The sequence below is a fragment of the Ovis aries genome, chromosome 11, assembly GCF_016772045.2.
Source record: "Ovis aries strain OAR_USU_Benz2616 breed Rambouillet chromosome 11, ARS-UI_Ramb_v3.0, whole genome shotgun sequence".
In the NCBI taxonomy this organism is placed as follows: Eukaryota; Metazoa; Chordata; class Mammalia; order Artiodactyla; family Bovidae; genus Ovis; species Ovis aries.
In genome coordinates, this window is record NC_056064.1 from 33,248,160 (window position 1) to 33,269,777 (window position 21,618).

Below are 21,618 nucleotides of genomic sequence, written 5' to 3' on the forward strand. Positions count from 1 at the left end.
ACAACACCCAGAACATGTTAAGTTTTTATTTTTATTTCACCTCATACAGAAACACAGTTACATAACCCACCTTAGTAAAATTTTCACTTTGGGGTCCAGCATCATGGCCAAACTTGAACTTGGGAGAGATATAAAAATCACCACCTAGCTCTGGGAGGGGATTGGAGCCTGGTAGTGGAGGACCCCACTTCTCCAGCTGCTTCTGTACATGGAGCACAATGTTGTCGAGCCTGCTGTGATGCTCTATGTTAGAACTTACAAGCCTGTCATTTCCCTAAAACAGCAGTCTCTTGGTTGAAGATTAATACTTTTACTTTTCCTGGTCACCTTCCTCAGAATAGGTATTATTTTTAACATGTCCAACCTTTCCCATTGCCTCCAAGTTAAAAAAAATTTGTATTATAGTTCACAGTATGTCACAGTAAAATAGTTTTGATCATTTTCTACTATAAAAAAGCAAAACATACTTTTACAATCCATTCATATCATCAGCAGCATCCACACAAAGCAGCCAGAGAGCCATAAATACATTTGTCAACCTCAGGAAGTAGTAGTCACATGTTAACGAGGTACTTGGAATCTCCAGGGAAGCACCCAGAAGAGGCAACCGGCTGGCCTGTGAGGGTTGCTGTCTTTCCAGTGAGAACTGGCCAAGCGTGCCCCGTCCCTTTGTTACTGAGCCTTCTCCTGGAAGAGGCCAGAGCCTGGGTCATAGGCCCAGCTGGAGAGTGGGCTGCGACCCCACCTGCCCCTCCCCACTCTTGAAGACATCCGTCTGGCAGAGGATGTACCTGGAAATGATTTTGTGAAAAGTGTAGCGGAAGTCTCGGTTCCGGTAGGCGTAGACGATGGGGTTGACAGCCGAGTTGGCGTGCGACAGGAGGATGGCTATGTTCATCGCCCACTTGGGCTTCTCCTTGGCCCAGGTTGGCTGGAAGAGCGAGGCGCAGTTGATGGCGTGGACCGGCAGCCAGCACAGGGCAAAGATGCCAACAATCATGGCCAGGGACTTGGCCGCGTGGATCTCCCGCTGGAGGACGGTCCTTGAGTGGTCCATGAGCTCTGTGCGCTGTAGCTGCCTGCAGGCCACCAGGAAGATCTTGACATAGATGACCAGCATGATGAGCAGTGGGGGCAGGACGCAGCCAAAAAAGTTGAAGTACACCATGTAGCTCATGGGCACCACGTTTTCGAAGAGACACCTGATGAGGCAGCAGGTCACGTTCGCGGCTCCATCCCCCGGCTCCGTGCAGTTGATGGCACTTTTTCTGCTGTTCCACCCCAAGAATGGTGTCAAGCCAATGCCAAAGGCCAGGCCCCAGAGGGCAGCTATGACTCCTCTCGCTCGAGCCCCAGTGACCAGACTCTTATACCTGTTCAAAAGGACATGGTCTGTTACAGAAAACTCAGAGCACCCCACCATGTCTGCTTTCTGTGCCCGGACTTGACCCCAACAGCCTCAGGTCCACACTCAGAGGGTGCTAGGGGCTTTTGTCTGCAACTCTGATGACAGTCAAATGTATAAACAGCTTTGCTTCAAGATTTTCACTCTTACTAACTCACCTCTGATGATAAATAATGCTCAAGGAGAGCAAGTAGCAAATTCTTTTTTAAAATATTCGTTTGGCTGCGCCAGCTCTTAGTTGCAGCAGTCAGGATCTTTCAGTTGCAGTATGCAGGATGCCAAGGGAACATTTCATGCAAAGATGGGCTCAGGAAAGGACAGAAATGGTATGGACCTAACAGAAGCAGAAGATATTAAGAAGAGGTGGCAAGAATACACAGAAGAACTATACAAAAAGATCTTCATCACCCAGATAATCATGATGGTGGGATCACTCACACTCACCTAGAGCCAGACTTCTGGGAATGCGAAGTCAAGTGGGCCTTGGGAAGCATCACTACGAACAAAGCTAGTGGAAGTGATGGAAATCCAGTTGAGCTAGAAAAAAGATGATGCTGTGAAAGTGCTGCACTCAATATCCAGCAAATTTGGAAAACTCAGCAGTGGCCACAGGACTGGAAAAGGTCAGTTTTCATTCCAATCCCAAAGAAAGGCAGTGCCAAAGAATGCTCAAACTACTGCACAATTGCACTCATCTCACACACTAGTAAAGTAATGCTCAAAATTCTCCAAGCCAGGCTTCAGTAATATATGAATTGTGAACTTCCAGGTGTTCAAGCTGGTTTTAGAAAAGGCAGAGGAACCAGAGAGCACATTGCCAACATGTGCTGGATCATCGAAAAAGCAAGAGTTTCAGAAAAACGTTTATTTCTGCTTTATTGACTATGCCAAAGCCTTTGACTGTGTGGATCATAATAAACTGGAAAATTCTGAAAGAGATGGGAATACCAGACCACCTGACCTGCCTCTTGAGAAATCTGTATGCAGATCAGGAAGCAACAGTTAGAACTGGACATGGAACAACAGACTGGTTCCAGATAGGAAAAGGAGTACGTCAAGGCTGTATACTGTCACCCTGCTTATTTAACTCATATGCCGAGTACATTATGAGAAACACTGGGCTGGAAGAAGCACAAGCTGGAATCAAGATTGCTGGGAGAAATATCAAGAACCTCAGATATGCAGATGACACCACCCTTATGGCAGAAAGTGAAAAAGAACTAAAGAACCTCTTGATGAAAGTGAAAGAGGAGAGTGAAAAAGTTGGCTTAAAGCACAACATTCAGAAAACTAAGATCATGGCATCTGGTCCCATTACTTCATGGCAAATAGATGGGGAAACAGTGGCTGACTTTATTTTGGGGGCTCCAGAATCACTGCAGATGGTGATTGTAGCCATGAAATTAAAAGATGCTTACTCCTTGGAAGGAAAGTTATGGCCAACCTAGATAGCATAGTCAAAAGCAGAGACATTACTTTATCAACAAAGGTCCATCTAGTCAAGGCTATGGTTTTTCCAGTAGTCATGTATGGATGTGAAAGTTGTATCATAAAGAAAGCTGAGTGCCGAAGAATTGATGCTTTTGAACTGTGGTGTTGGAGAAGACTCTTGAGAGTCCCTTGGACTTCAAGGGGATCCAGCCAGGCCATCCTAAAGGAGATCAGTCCTGGATGTTCATTGGAAGGACTGATGTTGAAGCTGAAACTCCAATACTTTGGCCACCTCATGTGAAGACCTGACTCATTTGAAAAGACCCTGATGCTGGGAAAGATTGAGGGCAGGAGGAGAAGGGGATGACAGAGGATGAGATGGTTGGATGGCATCATTGACTCAATGGACATGGGTTTGGGTAGACTCCGGCAGTTGGTGATGGACAGGGATGCCTGGCGTGCTGTGGTTCATGGGGTCGCTAAGAGTCGGACATGACTGAGCAACTGAACTGAACTGATGCAGGATCTAGTTCCCTGACCAGGAATCAAACCTGGACCCTCTGGTTTGGAAGCATGGAGTCCTAGCCACTGGACCACCAGGGAAGTCCCAAGTGACAAATTCTTAAAGGCTGCTTTTTGATTACCCAGATACCAACCTTGGGTCTAGATCTCCTACGAGACACAAGTATAGGGGGCCAAGATACACAGGGAACAGAACCCACAAAGACCCCTGCTCTTCAGGGACTTAGTTCTAGTAGGAGGACAGATCAGAATGAAAAACAAACATCAGTAAGTTACATGGTGTGTTAGAAGGAGACGCATAATATAAAAAAGGAAAAAGCAGAGTGCGGAAGGTGAGGTGTGATAAGATGCCCTTGAACAAGAACCTGAGAAGTGAGGCCTGGAGGCCCCTTGAGTCAGGCAGCTCCACCTGGTGGCTCTGGGCGAGAAGACTGGTCTCCCACAAACACCCAGGAAGAACTGTTCCACCGCCCCCACCCCCACCCCCACCTCCTGCACTGAACTTCCTGGGGAAATGCTGAGAACACTTCTGGGAGCATCCCTGGCTGTCTCAGCTCAGCAAAGCTGATAAAAGTTGGGAAGGAATGTAGCAAGTATTAAATTTTTTAAAGTAACTTTTAGACCATTAACTCTTACTTAAAATCTCTAGAAATCATAATAGACGTTTTGGACATTTTGCTATCAACTAGCCTAAAACAACAGTTTATAGCAAAGACAAACTTTGCTATTCATAAGTGGTCCCTAATATGTATTCGACATAATGTATTGGAAAAAGATGAAATAAAATCATTAACCTCTGGGAAGAGAGCTGGGCAGTAACTGGGTACACGTTATCCTGGGACTTGTCTATGGAAAGTGTCCGATCTCCTTTGCTGTGGGACCAAGCCCACACTTGTCCGTGTGGCCCAAAGAGCCTCGGGCCATGGCCCCATGTGCCCCTGGCCTGTGGCTCCCCACAGCGGCCTCCTGGCCCAGCTGCTGTCTCAAAGGTCACCTCCTTTCCAGCTCAGCTCATGGGTGGAGGGGCCACGCCCACTCTCCACCCCCTGACACACACCTATCACAGAGCTTTGTTTATGTTACAGGTGTCTGCCCTTCGACTAGAACATCCAGCCTCTTAAGGACTCGGACCTCGTCCCTTTGCATCAGCATCCCCAGGAGCTATCAAAGTGCCTGGCACATTAGTAATGAGCTCACACACACATATTCTGACTTGTTACCAGACAGCTTTAGAGAGCCTGCTCCTTAGGAACGCCTGATGCTGGGGCCTGGATGGGCAGCAGAACTGGCCCACTGGGGAGGTCTCGCCTCCCATCGGCAACAATCCCTCATCTCTGCTCTCAGCAACAGGCAGCTTAGCTGAGGGGCCTTGATGGCAAAGGACCTGCGGGCGCAGCTGCCATTCAGCTGCATCTACTTCCAACTCCCCTCTGCTTCCCTCCTCGTTTAGGAATGTAAAGCCATTTCTTACAGGAATATCTTTCCCGGCCATGACTGCACCAGGGACGTGAAGAACGCAGTCAGGCCCTTGGAGGGTAACAGGGCCGCCTCCTGCAGACACAACTCTTAGACACAGAACCTTAGGCCCACGAGGCAGCCTCTGCAGCGGCCCTGCCCTCACGCCTCTGCTTTTCTGAAGTGCATACAGCTGAGTGCAGACCAGCCCCGGGGATGAATTAGATCAGGGCAAGCAAATTCTCTCTCAGTCATGGACTGGGGTGGCTACAGGAGGTGGTTTTAGCCAATGAGACAAAGGAAGTCTGCTAGAATACTTCCAAGAGAGACTACATGGTAAAAGGAGAGAGACCCATGAGGAGAGCTCCTCTCCCATGCCCATCCATTTCTGCTTTTCCAGGAGGCTGTGAAGCATCCTGTGACCATGAGGCAGGAGCCTGAAAAACAAGGCTAGTGGCAAAGCAGAAGTAAGGAGAGAGTCCAGGTTCTCAATGGTGTGTTTTAACCCCTACACCAACTCTAGAACCACCACGGTTCCATATTCTAGCTCAAGAGAGAATCGACAGTCTTGACTGCTTAAAAGTCACTGTTACCTGCAGCTAAAAGCATGCTTATATAAACTGGAAGGGATTTTTATCTTGTCTAGTCCAACTTCTCTATTTTACAAATGAGGAAAGAGATACACAAAGTTTTTAGGTAACAAAGGCAATATATAAGAACCAAAGACCAAAGCTAAGTTCAGGCTTGAGGCCCCTGTTCCTCGCACCACATTATGCTGCTTTTTTAACTTCACTTGTGTCTGAGCAACATTAGAATCCTCTGTACACAAAAGGGTCCCGGGGGTGGGGGTGGGGGGGGGGGTGGGGGTTTCCTGCCAGAGTTCAAAACAGCTGGAACGCAACCATGTCTGAACTTCTCACAACTGCTGGATCCTGCCTGTGAAAAATAACTTTCATGCTCAGTTGTCTTAGATGAGAAAAAGCAGCTAATTTCATCTGGGGAGCTGCTGGTCACAGCCTTCTCTGTGAACCCCATCACGGCCTTTCTCCTCTAGTGGTTCATTATTTCATTCAGAGTTCGCCCTTTGAGCCATGCACTCTGCTGGCACAGCGAACAGAATCATGGCCCTCGTGGGTGACCGAGCTAATGGAACAGACAGAAAATAAACAGGTAAACACACAAACACAAGTCGGAAGGAATTTGGTCAAATCAAAATGAACAGGGTACAGGTAAGAGAAAGCCAGGAAGAGCTCAGACACGGCATCAGGGAAGCCTCTTAGACAGTGGCAGAGAAGGAGAGAAGGGTCTGGAAACTGGGAAGAGTGGCTTTCTAAGCAGAGGAAACAGTCACTACAGACATGAAATTAAGAGATGCTTGCTCCCTGGAAGAAAAGCTATGACAAACTAGACAGTGTATTAAAAAGCAGAGATCACTTTGCCCACAGATGACTGTATAGTCAAAGCTATGGTTTTTCCAATAGTCATGTATGGATATGAGAGTTGGACCATAAAGAAGGCTAAGCACCTAAGAATTGATGGTTTTGAACTGTGGTGTTGGAGAAGACTCTTGAGAGTCCCTTGGACAGCAAGGAGATCAAACCAGTCAATCCTAAAGGAAATCAACCCTGAATATTCATTGGAAGGCCTGATGCTGAAGCTGAAGCTCCGATACTTTGGCCACCTGATGCGAAGAGTAAACTCATTGGAAAAGACCCTGATGCTGGGAAAGACTGAAAGCAGGAAGAGAAGGGGATAACAGAGGATGAGATGGCTGGATGGCATCACTGACTCAATGGACATGAGTTTGAGCAAGCTTAGGGAGATAGTGACGGACACAGGAGCCTGTGTTGCTGCAGTCCATGGGGTCACAGAGTCAGACACGACTGAGCAACTCAACAACAAGAAGCAAAGAGAACAGAATGTGCAAGGCTTCCAGACAGGAAGGGATTTCACTCTCCCAGAGAAGCAGGAGAGAATGTGAACAACCTCAAGCAAGGCGGGGCGTCCTCAGGCCACGGGGAGGGGCGAAGTGTGACACTCAGCTGCCCCAGAGCAGGGAGAGGCCAGGGGGTGGAGGGCTGGGCCCCAAGGCATGCTGTGCTGGTATAGAGATCCCTGCAGAGACGGCGTTTAGCAGAGCAAGGCGGCAAGCAGGGCAGTTAGGAAACTTCCGGTGGTTGACTTGAGAGAAGACACTGGCGTGGGGCAGGGTGCCAGCAAGGACTGTACACACAGACACCCCCGCTGGAGCAGCCTCTGAATCTCACAGCCAGACGACCTGTCCTGGAGACAAGTCCCTGCAGACCGCCCCCACCAGCTGTACAGAGCACATCAGAAACACGGCCTCCCTGACCTGAGTGCAGCACCACCTGCAGGCCCGCATGTCCTGCTCAGCCCGCGCCCAAGGTCATCACTGCCACTTCCGGCTCACAGAGGTGGACACTGGCCTGCAGCTCCAAAGCCACAGTGAGAATACAAAGCCACTCAGCCAATCTGATTCCGATTGTGTCCAAGGCAGGTATTGTCTTCCTCAGGACCCTGTGATTCTTCCCCCAATCCCAGCTCCCGCCCACAATCCACCTGCCTGCTCACCCAGCCACAGGCCCAGTGTGGGTGCAGCCAGCCCTGCTCAGTCGCCCTCTGCTCTTGCCAAAGCTGCTGCTGGTGCCAGGGATTCCCCGCCCCCAACTCCGCGGGCAGCCACGTGGGAACTGGCAGAGGCCTCTGCTGCCCTCTTGGTAGGCAGTCCTTAAAAGGTGGCAGAAAGACTTTCTTCTGCTAGTGACACAACTAGACCCCCCAGGGGGGATGGTGGGGGAATTTAAGGCAGAGGCATAACTGGCACCAGAGCTGCAGCCCCACGATGGCAGGACAGTCAGTGTCCAGGCTGCGCTGCCTGGACCCAGACGCAGGTGAGGGACGGCCAGGGATTCTGGAGAGCAGGCAGGGGTTGATGCACTGGGCAGAAGGCTGCGGGGATGACCCCCAGGGGCCCTAGCATCTCATGGGAGCTCCGCTCCCCTCCTCCCATGTCCCCTCCCATCTCCCACTTCCGGCTGGGCCTCTGTCCTCTCCAGAATGCCCGGCTTCCCCCTGCCCACCCCTCACTCCTTCTCCCTGTGCACCTCTGGTCTCAGGACATCCTCATGTGTCCCCAAACCATTCCTGAAAGGCAGGCAACATGTCCTTCCCTACATCTGCCTCGAGTGCAGGGCAAGTAAGTGGAAGTTGATGGACAGAGGAGACAGGTGCCTTCCCTATTCCGACAAGTAGGACCAGCTCCAGCCACACAGAAGGGTGTCCTGGGGGCGTCTGGCTCTGGGAAGTGACGGAACCCTTGCTGTGCTGGACACCCTCCCCACCCCCGCCGCCCCTCCCACCACAGACGAGCCAGATCAAGACAGTCACATGGCCGGAGTCAACAGAAGGGAACAAGCAGTGTGAACGGCGGGTTAGTCATGAAAGAGGGCTCGCCGGGCACGGCTGAACCAGCATTGGTCTATTTCTGGGGCAGAGCTCCTCTTCCCCTGCATCTCAGACCAGCCACTGTCTCAGGATTCCCAGCGCTCAGGGAGCTCTGAGTTAGCGGATCCTCAAGGGCAGCTGTCCCTGGCAGTGACACTGAGTCCAGACAGGGAGAGTCTGAGCTCTGCTCTCAGAAAAATGGGGCCTTTGGTGGCAGCGGAACCCACCCCGCTGCTGCCTGGCCTTTGATCCCAGACATCATGTGCACGAAGCACTTTCTGCATGCAGGTCACTAAGCAAACACACACGGAGTTCTGTCCTGCTTCTTAAAATTGCTGATTGTTCGCTCAGCGTCTTTTTTCTTTACGTTCAGTCTCACTCACAAGTTTCATTCCTCTGTAACAGAAATACTTCTGCTCTGAAGCAATGTATAATCCTTAGAAAATTTCTCATCCTCTAAAACCACACACAAATAACAACAGGACTTGCACGACAAGGGGCGAGGACGGACCTCTCAAAACCTACCAAGCGCTGTAACTAGAGCACTAACAAAGTGACTCTCACCACCCAGCGGGCAGGTCTCTCGGGGTAGAGCTGCCACGGTGAATATTAACAATATACCAGGAAGTCTAATGGAAATCCTGGCAAAACTGCAATGAGAGCAAGGCTGACGGGTGCCAAGACGATGGAGTTGGACGAGGAGATGCGAGTGAGTGGGACCATGACCGCACTGGGTGCCAGCGGGGTGGGGGTGGAGGTGCACGGTGGCCAGCAGGCAGAGAGGCCCAGACCTGGGTCCTGCTTTACTCTCCTTGGCCCCTCTGGGCCGCACAGCAGTCACACTGAGGGGTCTTTCCTCTCCTGCTGAAGCCAGTGATGTTAACACCACCAAGACAACACCTGCATCGCCCCAATACCTTTCTGTTCACCCAGCACACATGCTCCCATTCACACGACAGGAACCCCCCGCCTGGGGAAGGACAGCGGTCACATTAATTATCAAACACATCGGTCACCACGCACATAACCAGTTAGATACCAAGAGGCATGTGGATCCTGGTGACAGTAACGTAGATGCAAAGCGGTCACTGGAGTGTCCACTAGGCTTCTCCACTACAACTGCCACTGTTTATGATGAGTTATATCTTGTGGTGCACGTACTTTGAGATTTTGTAAATATATCTGGGCTTCCCTGGTGGCTCAGATGGTAAACAATCCACCTGCAATGCAGGAGACCCGGGTTTGATCCCTGAGTTGGGAAGATCCCCTGGAGAAGAGAATGGCAACCCATTCCAGTATTCTTGCCTGGGGAATCTTATGGACAGAGGAGCCTGGCGAGCTGAGTCCATGAGGTGAGTGTCTTGGCCCTCCTTTAAGTTCCATCAGTGAGTTTTATCACCTATTGACTTCTTGCCTGAACCGGTTACTAGGCTGACAGCTGCCAAATGATGACCTGCTTATTAACTCCATCATCCTGCTCATTAATGAGACAGTGAGAGTTCTTCCAAGTGGTTATCTAACAAAACAAAACAAAGTTCTCCTCGCTCTGCTCATCCCAAGGGCCAGAAGAGACGATGCTCTGGCATCCACGAGCACACCAGCCAGATCTTGGCTCCTAGACACCGCTCTCCACCGAAAGGAAGCAGGGCTCCTTGGAGAAACGGCTGATTCCGATGCTAGAACACACACCGGAGCCTGGAAAACCTTTCTGTACCAGAACATAAGACATGCTCAAAAACGTAATGGGGACGCTCAGGCAGAAGTCAGCCTGAATGGGCTCCCATCCTCCAAGCCTGGGCAGGAATGGACAGTAACACAATACATGAAAATAACATTCCCTAAGTCCACTGTGTGTAAAAAAGTAAGGAAGAGCAAAGAAAAGGCAACCTCTTCCCTTTAGAAGAAAGCCAACTGATACAGTAAAACAACTGAGAAACAATAAAATTACCATCTGACAGGGTGTAACTGATCTAAGAAGAATCATTGGTAGGAAAGCACAGCTTCACTGTGATGAACCCTGGTGGCCACAGCTGTAACTAAGGGAGCTCTAAAATGACAGCAGCGGACAGGTGGACCCCGAGCGCCTTCCTTTGTGACAGGTGGAGATGGACACAACATCAAGCAGGCAGTGTTCCCACCAGAAACTGGACCTAATTGCAAGGAAACAACCAAACGAAAAACAATGTATTGAAAGAGAAGGAAAAAAGGCTGAGGAACTCTTCTGATGAAAGAAAACCAGGACTCCCTGGTGGTCCAGCGGCTAAGATTCTGAGCTCCCACTCCAGGGGGCCTGTGTTCGATCCCTGGCAGGGGAACTAGATTCCACGCGACGCAACTAAGAGACCCCAGGTGCACAGCTAAGCCCCAGTACAGGCAAAGAAATAGATGTTTACAAACAGATGAACAAAGCCAAAAGAACATATTAGATGCACACGTGGCATTTTACTGGAAACCTGGATTTTTTTTTTTTTTTAAACTGTAAAGAACATGATCAGGGCAATTGGGGCATCTGACTATAGACTATATCATGTCAGTCTTAAAGCTCCTGAGTGTAACTGTGCCTGTGGGTGTGGGTGGGTGTAAGACAGAGGAAGCAAAAGTAGTAAAATGTAAGCAATTAGGGATTTATATTAGTTTTGCAATTTAGAAGTCGTGAAAAAAACTCACTAGTTCAGAATGACTCATTCTTTCTGAAACCACAGACCAGATGAGTCAGATGGATACAAATATGTGTGTATACAAACACACAGATATAGGTACAGAGACATATATACACATCCATTAATAGCAAGGACTTTTTAAAATTTTCAGAATGGGTACGGTATATGTGTGCTTGTATATGTATGTACACACACACACATCCATCGTGTAATTTTTTTAAAGTCCCTGCTATTAAAAAACTACATTTCTAATGATTTTAGAAAATGCCAAACTTAAGAGCTAAGTCTCCCCTTGGAAACACAACCTTGTTTTTCTCCTTCCTTTCCTTGTGGGTCACCCCAGCACTCCCGCTCTACCCTGCTTTATCCTGAAGACACCTTCCATGGGCTCATTGTATCTTGGCCACAAGCTGGTCCACGCCTATCAGGGCAGGTCCCCCAGCACACGCGTGTGCACACGCAAGCACACAGGCTAGTCACTGGGCCGCCTCCTGGGGAGGCTGAGGGAGCAGCACGAGCCCTGCGTTAACAGACGAATCATCTAGAAAGCGCCCCACGTGCACGGAAGCTGCGAGGCTGCCTCACAGAGAGAGTGCCGTGAGGGTCAGGAGGAGCCCGCAGGTTCAGAATGTGCCAGGCAGGGGGACAGCAGGTGCAAAGGCCTGACCTCAGCCAGGGAACTGAGGCGGCCTGAGAAGCAGAGCAGACACACAAAGAGGGAGGGGAGGGCGAGGCTGGAGGAGAGACCAGAACTGGCGGGAGGCTGGCCTCAGCCCCAGATGCTGCAGGGAGCATCAGGTCAAGGAAAGAGGGGCAGTATGGGTGCAGAGCTGGTGTCGGGAACAGGGCGGAAGCTGAGAAGCCACCAAAGAGACCTGGCTTGGGGTGGGGGCAGCTGCAGCCTACAGCACCTGCCTGTGATGCCTTTCAATAGAGATGTGTTGTTGTTCAGTCGCTTAGTCATGTCCAACTCTTTGCAACCTCAACTGCAGCATGCCAGGCTTTCCTGTTCTTCATTATCTCCTAGAGTGTGCTCAAATTCATGTCCATTGAGTCAGTGGTGCCATCCAACCATCTCATCCTCTGTCACCCCCTTCTCCTCCTGCCCTCAACCTTGCCCAGCATCAGGGTCTTTTCCAATGAGATGGATTTTTGCATCAGTTGGCCAAAGTATTGGAGCTTCATTATCAGTCCTTCCAATGAATATTCAGGGTTGATTTCCTTTAGGATTAACTGCTTTGATCTCCATGCTGTCCAAGGGACTCTCAAGAGTCTTCTCCAGCACCAAAATTTAATATTTACAGTCTCCATATTAAAAAAAACCATAGTGAATACACGGCCATCTGGCCCTGACCAGCCATGTCTCTGGCCCTGCTCACTGACTGTCACCCCAGGGTCTTCCTCTGGCCTCAGGGTCCACTCCTGTCCAGATGTCCAGTCAGCCTGGCAGTCCCTCTGCTCTGGACTCTGCTGACCTCCCAGCTGCCTCTGGCATCAGCCTTCTTCTGGGTGGAGAAGTCCAGACGTTTCCCGCCTCAAGGATCCCTAGACTCTGTCTCCATCTCCGTGGCCTCTGCGCCAGCCACGCTCCTTCCTTCTCACCCAGTGACAGTGAGCTGCCCTCCAGTCCATGCCCCTGCCGTCCGCCAGAGTGGTTGTTCAGTAATGCAAACCTGACCTCAGCAAACTCCTGATTAAAAGCCCCTCCTGGCCTTCCAAGTCGCACCTAATTGTCACTTCTCAGAAAACCATGTTTAAGGGCAGCAGAAAGGAAGTAAACTCAAAACCCTCCTAAAAGGGTAAGTTGAAGGACACGCCCAGCAAGCCAGAGAATCTGGTGAGTTTCCAGAAGCCAGAGGGCAGATGGGATTGTCGGGAGGGGCATGGAGCCTTGAATCAGAAACAGGGCGGCTGGGACAAGAGGCTCCCACCTCGCGGACAGCACGGTCCAGACAGTATTTAGAGAAGGAGTGGAGGTCAAGGCAAAGGCTTGCTGGCCAGCCTGGGGCAGCCTCACCCCCCTCCCACTGCACTGGGCATATATCCCTTGACACTCCACCCTCCCCTCAAGCTGAAGCTCCAGACCCAGCGACAGAGGATAGGGTTGGTGCGGGGGGGGGCGAGTTTTGATTATATATATAGTCTGTGCCACAGCAAGAATCTCAATCACGTGAGTCCAAAACTGGCCTTTCAAAGTCAAGTCCAGAAACTTAACCTTAAATCAACAGGAAAAATATGAATGCTAAAATTAAAAAGAAGAAGAACTGGGGTGGGGGAAGTCAAGGAACTCGTCCAGGGGAGAATGAAGAGATAAGCATTGGAACCTTATGTGTAAGAGGACATCTAAAAGGCAAAATCAGTCAAGGAGGGAAAGTCTCCACCTATCAAAAACCCCAGAAGGAAAAACAGGGAATGGACATAAGAAAATAATCTAGAAAACTTCTCTTTTAAGATTTCAGAGCTGACAGAAAACCTCAATCTTCAGACTGGAAAGATATCATCCTCAGATGAAGGAGAAGAGCTGAAAGTGAGTATTTAGAGCCAACCTCATGGGCTTCCCTGGTGGCTCAGACTGTAAAGAATCCACCCGCAATGTGGGAGACCCACATTGGATCCCTGGGTCGGGAAGATCCCCTGGAGAAGGAAACAGCAACCCACTCCAGCAGCAAGCCTGGAGAATTCCATGGACAAAGGAACTAACACTTTCACTTCATGCAATTTCAGGACACCAAGCAAAGCAAAGGATCCCAAAGGCTTCCACGGAAACAAGAGTTACAAAGAAGAACCACACCCACACCCACGTCAGATTTCTTGAGCAACCCTGGGTGCCAAAGCAACACCTTCTAGCCTCTGATCACATCCATTCCAGTCGCCAACCACATGTGAGAAAGAAGCCATGTTTTTGGCATGGAAGAACCCAGGTCCTAAAAATGATCCCTAAGGGTGGTACACAGACACACACATGTGGGATCCCAGAAAGAGGAAAGCAAGCAGGGCGGTGGCAAGAAATGGCAGAACCACCTGAAGAGCACGACAGGCAGAGCCACGGCGACACCCACATGGTTGCCAGCACCCTCCACCACGAGGACGTGTGGGAGCCAGGCTGTCTTAATTTCCAAATGGGAAGCTCATGGTCCAAACATGGGGCAGACTAAAATCTGACACCATTCTGATCAGTGGGAGGCACCCACAAACAGAACCTGAGTGACTCGCCTTTAGAACCGTCTCAAACAGCAACCCACTCCAGTATTCTTGCCTAGGAAACCCCATGGACAGAGGGGCCTGTTGGCCACAGTCCACGGGGTTGCAGAGAGTCAGACACGACTTAGCGACTAAGCACGCACCTGGAGAAGGTGGGTTAGTGACAGGCGTGCATTTCTGCTCCAGTTGGATGCTCTGCTCAGGATGAGTGAGAAACACATGAGCAGAATATGATATTATACATGCCAGGTACCTGTTTCCACCTTTCGGAACTTTTCCACAAAGTGCAGGGAACTTTACCATAGGTATGGAATAAAACGCAGAAGAAATTAACATCGGCAGTGTAAAAACAATGGCACAGCACAAACACCTTCAGTACGTAATTTCTACAGAAGAAAACCAAGAAGCAGTGGAGGTGTCTCACAGGCAAAGTGGGAAACCAAAGGTCAGACTGGGTGACTTACTTCCACAGTTTATCTCTTACCCAGTTTCAATCTCTTTACTACAGCAGGGATCACCTTTCGAAAATGAAACCTCTATCAAGTAGGCGAAACCACATACCTGCTCAAAAGTGAGGTAGAGATGGAGCGACAGCAGGGGCAGAGAGACGGGGGAAGAACACTTTTCCTTCTTTTCCTCCACAGCTAACACATACTGCCTACAAGTGATGGCATTAGAAATAGAGGCTGAAATACGACCCACAGGAAAAAATCAAAATGTAACAGAAATTGAAGGGAACCAGGCGGGGAAGAGGGCTTGGGTTGCATGGGAGAGAGTCAACAGGTTCTGTTAAAGGAGGCAGCACAAACCCAGTGGCCACCGCAGAGGGGGTACCCAGGAGGGAGGGCCGCCCAGGCAGAGTGGCTGGTGTGGGCTTGCCTTTTGAACCCTCTGTGCTTCTGAACGCTGACTTCTTCACACTGGTTGATTTCTAACACAAAACAAACAGAACCAAGTCCTTCATGGACTTATGGTGTCTTGAGGACAAAATCCAAGCTTCTAGGCAAGCTCGGGGCTCCCCTGGACCTGCTGAGCTGGGACCCCTACCCTGAAGCCCGGCAAGCCCGCTCCTCTGGCACAGGCCCCACCACAGCTCAAAACACTCTAGCCTCCCATCTGTCCCCCGCAGGAAACTCCAGCCTCTGCCCTCCAGAAACAGCACTGCTCCCCTTGTCAGCCTGGTGAGTTGGAAGGCCACACTCAGTCTGTTCCCAACTTTAATTGTTTCAGAGAAGGGACATTTGCTTCTTGCCGCTCAGTTCCTGCTGCCTAGGGCAGTGTCTCCAGCCTGCCAGCCTCTGAGGTCAAGAGCTGCTGCTGCTGCTGCTAAGTCGCTTCAGTCGTGTCCGACTCTGTGTGACCCCATGGACGGCAGCCCACCAGGCTCCCCAGTCCCTGAGATTCTCCAGGCAAGAACACTGGAGTGGGTTGCCATTTCCTTCTCCAATGCACGAAAGTGAAAAGTGAAAGTGAAGTCGCTCAGTCGTGTCTGACTCTTAGCAACCCCATGGATTGTAGCCCACCAGGCTCCTCCGTCCATGGGATTTTCCAGGCAAGAGTACTGGAGTGGGGTGCCATTGCCTTCTCCAAAGGTCAAGAGCACAGCCTCTTAATGGATTTCCGGGGTGGGGAGGAGGAGCGGAGGTACAGGAAGGAGCACAGGGAAGCCCAGTTCCTGAGGGTAATGAATCGGAAGCATCAGGAAAGACTGGGCCTCTCTTCCTGCCTCTGCGGAAGGGGAAGGTGATCAAAATGCCCCCGTGGGTCCCGGCAGCTGAGTCACCTTCTGTGATGGGTCGAAGGCCGGCCAAGGCACAGCCAGCTCCCCTGCCCTCAGCCACAGGGTCCTCTCTGTCTTGGCAACCTCGTCCACTCCTAGAAGGGACCACTCTGTGAGGGGAGTCCTCTGACAGCCTGCCCGCACCCTCTCCCTCTGGGGACACAGGCTCACCCCATCCTGGCTGTGTGCCCTGGACTGATGGAGCCCTGGTCACCCCATCTGTGGAGGAGGGGCTGACAGGACAGTGCCCAGAAGGCTGCTGTAAGGACTCACCCAGAGGGGGCACACGGGGGACCCAGCACTTGGGAAAGGTTAAAAGAGCAGCTGCCGCTCACAACCATGTTCCTGTCCAATGTCTGTCCCTGTCCCTCTGCTGTGACCACGGCCAGCAGGTGAGCTGGTGCGAAGGCAACCCAGGGCCCCACAGACAGCTGTGGTCACAGCTCACAAGAATGCAGTTAACCTCAGCCCTTTACACACGCTCATTCTCCACATGATCAAAGGTGACCTGCACTTTCCAGAGTCCAGTGTGAATGCTGTTGAAACTCTGCAGCCAAGCGCACTGTCCCTCCTCTGCTGAGGGGCTGCCTGCCGGTCACCATGGTTCAGGGCAGCCTAAGTTGGGGACAGCCCCCCTCTCCTCCTCACCCCGGATTCTCGGGGCTCCTCTCCCTTGAAGCCCCAGGGACGACTGTCCAACTGCTCGCACTCTACCTGCAGCGAGGGGACAGGACCCCAGGCGCCCTCCGGACTGGAGATGGCTGGAGAGGAGCGGGAGGAGGCGGGGTGGGGGTCCCCCAGGAGCCAGTCAAGAGCTGCTGAGGGATACGGGCAACGAGGCACAGGAGGGACCCTCAAATTTGACTGACAGGAATGACTTGGTGGCACCATGGTGACATGGGACAGGGAGGCTGAGAGCCTGGTGGCAGGTCGTGGTGGAGAAGCTTCTTGGGGAGGAAACATGGAGCGGCCAGCACATGGGTGGGGTAAGCAGTGAGGGACTCGGGGTCTCGCACTTTCGCATAATGACACGGGTTTCCTGGGGCCACGTAACAAAGCGCCACAAACTTACATGGTAGCCAAGAACATTTACCCCCTATGGTTCTGGAGGCCAGAGCCTGGAATCATGGTGTGGGCAGGGCTGCACTCAGAGCTCAGAGGCTTCGGGGAGGTTGGGTTCTGGAGGCCCAGCACCACTCCAGTCTCTGCCTCCATCCCCACACGACCCCGCTTCTCCCTGCTTGTCTGTTTCATGGGGATGGGACTGTACTCAGGAGCCAGGTCATCCTGGATAAGCTCCTCCCTGAAGGCTTACATGAGCTGATGTTCACGCTTTCCCATCTAAGGCTCTGGGGATTAGGATGCGGACATCCTTCTGGGAGCCCCCACTCAACCCACCGCAGTGGGAATGATCTGGGAGAAAAGACGGCCCTGCTGTGGAAGAAAGAAGGACCCAAGGCTGGAGTCCCTGGAAAGGTGGGGCTGGGGGAACCCAGAACTGAAACCTTCTTTCCCAGCTATATTTCAAAACATCATAGGGACTTCCCTGGTGGTCCAGGGACTAAGACTCCATGCTCCCAACGAAGAGGGGGCCCAGATTCAATCTGTGGTCAGGGAACTAGATCCCACATGCCCCAGCTAAGAGTTCACATGCCGCAACTAAGGATTCCGTGCGCTGCAACTAAGATCTGGCACAAATAAATAAAATAGACAAAAATAAATACCAAAGATAAAAAAATCACAACATTACAGTTGAATTTTACTATATGGGAACTGTAGCTCAATAAAGAAGGCTAAACACTGAAGAACTGATGCTTTTGAACTGTGGTGCTGGAGAAGACTCTTCAGAGTCCCTTGGGCAGCAAAGAGAGCAAACCAGTCAATCCTAAAAGAAATCAGTCCTGAATATTTATTGGAAGAACTGAGGTAGAAGCTCTAATACTATGGCCACCTGATGCAAAGAGCCAACCGACTCTTTTGTAAAGACCTTGATGCTGGGAAAGACTGAAGGCAGGAAGAGAAGGCGTGACAGAGGATGAGATGGCTGGATGGCATCACCAACTCAATGGACGTGAGTTTGAACAAACTCTGGGAGACAGTGAAGGAAAGGGAAGCCTGGTGTGTTGCAGCCCATGGGGGTCACAAAGAGTCGGACACGACTGAGTGACTAAACAAGAACAACAAAGCTCAATTTTAAAAAAGGAAAAAAATGTAAACAAAACAAAAAGCCACTCAGAATGCCCTGCCGAAAACTTACAGTTCAGTCACTTAAAAGGAGCTCCAAGGATGTCACCTTTCCACTAGAGACGTAGTCTTGCTAAGACTCCCCAACACCTCCCTCCCAGACTGGATATGTGAGGCTCCCAGAAAACAGATGCCGCCACATGGCAAAGGGGGCAGGAGGGTCCAGGGACAGACAGACAGACCCTTCCATCCTGCTGACCGACCCAGCCAACCCAGTGTTCCTGGCAACACCCTCCTTCAGCAGCAGAGCCTGGGGAAACAGCGTCCAGAAGCAGGGAGGCAGGCCTCCAGGCAGGCAGAGGGGACCACTCAGTCCCGCAATGACCTGGGGTGTGGCTTGCTGGAAATCAGATTTGGGAGGAGGAAGTGCTCCAGCCAGAAATGGCCCCAGGGTGAAGTGAGAGCCAGCAGCTGCGGGCACACACTCACCCCGCGCCCCATCCCTGCTGCCCCCTGAGCACCACTGCGCCTGGACCCTGGGCCAGGGCAGGCATCAGGAACCACGCAGACTTGAGTTAGGACAGTCTCCTGTGTGTAGGCGCCCCTCACTCTGAGGCCGCCTCATCTTTGTGTCCAGCATCTCCTTGACTCCCCTTTCCTGCAACCCTCCCTGGTCAGTATCTGCCTTGACAACAGGGCCGCTATGGGACTATGGGCTCTGTACTCTTGAGCTGTACCCACCGTGGCCACGCGGGCCTCACTCAGAGCCCTGGGGCACCAGTGACCTGGCACTGAGGGTGAGTCCAAACACTGTTCTTGCCCAGGTAAGACACGGACCTGAGCTCCTGGCCCTCACCTGGCTCCTGCCGCCCCTACAGGAGATACCTCCCTCACAGGCTCACTTCCAACCTCACTCCCATGACCCTAGGGAGGGCCTCAGAGCTGCCTGGGAGCTGGGCTAGTGAACAAGGGAGTGCTCCCAGTCTCCCTGACTCCCCGAAGTTCTCAAACTTTGGTGGGTCCAGAAGTCCCCAGTGAATTCTGATACTGGAATCATGGGGTGATACACCCCACCCCATGGATTCTGAGTCAGGAGGGCACGGTGGGGCCCTCCATTTCAGCTCAAGGGGCCAGGAAGTGCTGAAACAGGAGCAAGGAGGACCTCTCCAGCCTGTGAGAGTGGGCTTAGCGCCACGTGGGGAAGTAGGGGGCGGGAGGGAAGGGTGGGAGGGAACAGAGGCACCCCTTGCCCGGACGGGTCACACACACCTCATGCAGGCCAGCCAGGAAGGCAGGGGTGGGACAGGGTGGGACGGGCCGCTCTGCCCTCCCCACACCTGCCTCCCGCCCTCAGCAGATGCAAAGGAGAAGTCAGGGGCTGTGATTCACAGTTCTTTCCCCTTAACACACCCACACCCATTCTTTCAAGCCGCCCAGCAGAGACCAGGACAAGAACTGACAGATTCAAACTCCCATGGAACTTCCTGCTGCACGGGCGTGGGGGATGCTTTCTGAAGCTTGAGCAGAGGTCTCTCTGGACCTTTGTCAGGGCCAAGCCCAAAGGGCTTCCAGCAGATGCGGCTGGTGCCTGTGGCTGCCTGCTGGGTGCATAAAGTCCAGAAGGGCACCAAGTAACCAACATGAGGACCAGGAGGTGGGAAAGGGACCTCCACAAAAAGAGTGTGCTGTGAGCCCCGGACCTCGGAAATTCCTGGGCTCTGTCACACCTGAGGAAGGGGCGTCCTGGTTGCAGGCCAAGGGGCAGCACGTGGAAAGGCCCGGACAGACAGGAGGCTCACAGCCCACCAAGCAGGAGTTTCCTGCTCCCGCTGGGACCCAGATGCAGGGCACAGGGACCAGGCTTGACACGTGAGCCTGCTGGGATAGTGTTTGTTATTCCTTGTCAATTCCCCTCAAACAGGTTTCCCTTATAACTCACTGCAGGCAGAATCCGCTTTCTGCCCGGATGGAGAGCAGGACGCAGCAGGCAGGCACGCCTGAGAGTGCAGGGGCCCAGCGCTGAGCGGGTCCTGCTCCCTCTCCTGCTCCAGAGCTGCCATTCTGAGCCTCCTCCCTCGACAGGACGCAGGTACCCACCTCAGGAATTACTGATGGGATTAAAGGATAGGAGTTTAAAGTACCTAATAGACTTGGCAGACAGCTATTAACTCCTTCCTGTCCCACCTACCCCGTGACTCAGTTTTCCTGTCTCAGTTCTTAGTCCAAAGAGATCCCAAGCTCACCCAACTGAGAAACGCCAAACGACCTCCAGGCACCAGAGACAGAGAAAGTGCTTTCACTTAAGCCCTGCATAACACCCGGGCTCTCAAGCTCGCAGCTGCACGTGGGGCTGTACTCCCCTTGCCGCCGCGCTCCATCCCCGAATCCTGCATTTTCGGAGTGTGGGACCAAGAACAACCCTCAAGTCCTCCGGTGTTTGGAAACGCTGGTGGCACCTTCCCAGCGGCTGGGACAAGGTTACACAAAGCACGAGGCTCTCAGGCTATCGGTCTTAGAGAGCCGGGAAGCCTTCTAATTCTTTAAAGTGTAAGGGGGTGATTAGAGTCCGTGCGCAGCACGCAGGGCTCCCCAAAGTTAACTGGCACCTCCCCCGGGTCGGTGCAGCCCGAAGTCTGGCCGTGAGCCCCGTCGTTCTGCCCTGCGCGTCCCAGCGTCCACGGTTGTCCTGGAGCCTCCAGGGCCCCACCAAACCCAGGGAATGCGGGCGCCCACCTGTGCGCCGGGAGCCTTACCGGAGCTGCCCCACCAGGCTGCGCCCCCGGGGCCCAGGGCAGTCCCTAATCGGGCTCCGGAAAGCAGACGCGCGCGAGGCGCCCAGAGGGTCTTGCGCGGCGCACGTGGGTCAGGAGGCTGCGGGCTGGAACTCGAATGCCTCGCGCCCGCCGCCGGAAGGGTTTGGGTTCCCGGGGGCAGGGGCCTCACCTGAGCGGGACGCGCACGGCCAGGTATCTGTCGACGGCCACGGCCAGGAGGCTGAAGATGGAGCTCTGCGTGAGCACGAGAACGAAACAGGCGAGGAAGAGGCAGCTGTGGAAGTCGGTGCAGAAGCCCAGGCTGATAGTGACGGCGAAGGGGATGGCGAACAGCCCCACGGCCACGTCGGCCGCGGCCAGCGACACCAAAAAGTAGTTGGTGGGCGTCTGCAGCACGGTCGAGGTGCCCACCGCCGCGCACACCAGCACGTTGCCGGTCACCGACAGCGCGGCCAGCGCCAGCTCCAGCGCCACGTACACCGCGTCCTGCGCCTCCAGCGGCATCGCCGCCCGGCCCGCCTCGGGCTCGCCCCACCTGGCTTCCCGGAGCGCCCGGCCCGCGCTTGCCCCTCAGCGTCTGAGCCCGGGGCTCGTGCTCTGCCGGCCGGCGGGCGGGGCGAGGGCGGCGCGGCGCGGGGGCGGCGCAGCTCCGCGGCCGAGCCCGCCCGGGTCCGTCCCTCCGCCCCCTCCGCCCGCCGCGGGGTCCGGCAGAGCCGCGCTTCCCGCGCTCCCTGCGCCCTA

The 21,618-nt window shown here is 52.8% G+C and overlaps 1 protein-coding gene across 1 annotated transcript; it reads right to left on the bottom strand.

The window, feature by feature from the left end:
* Positions 1–17: 17 nt before the first annotated feature.
* On the bottom strand, positions 18–21,471 carry ADORA2B (adenosine A2b receptor). The gene is made up of 2 exons (XM_027974823.3): positions 21,047–21,471; positions 18–1,373 (listed from the first exon to the last, which is right to left on the bottom strand). The coding sequence occupies exons 1-2, from the start codon at positions 21,379–21,381 to the stop codon at positions 710–712; spliced, it is 999 nt and encodes a 332-aa protein (XP_027830624.1). The 5' UTR covers positions 21,382–21,471; the 3' UTR covers positions 18–709.
* Positions 21,472–21,618: the final 147 nt, after the last annotated feature.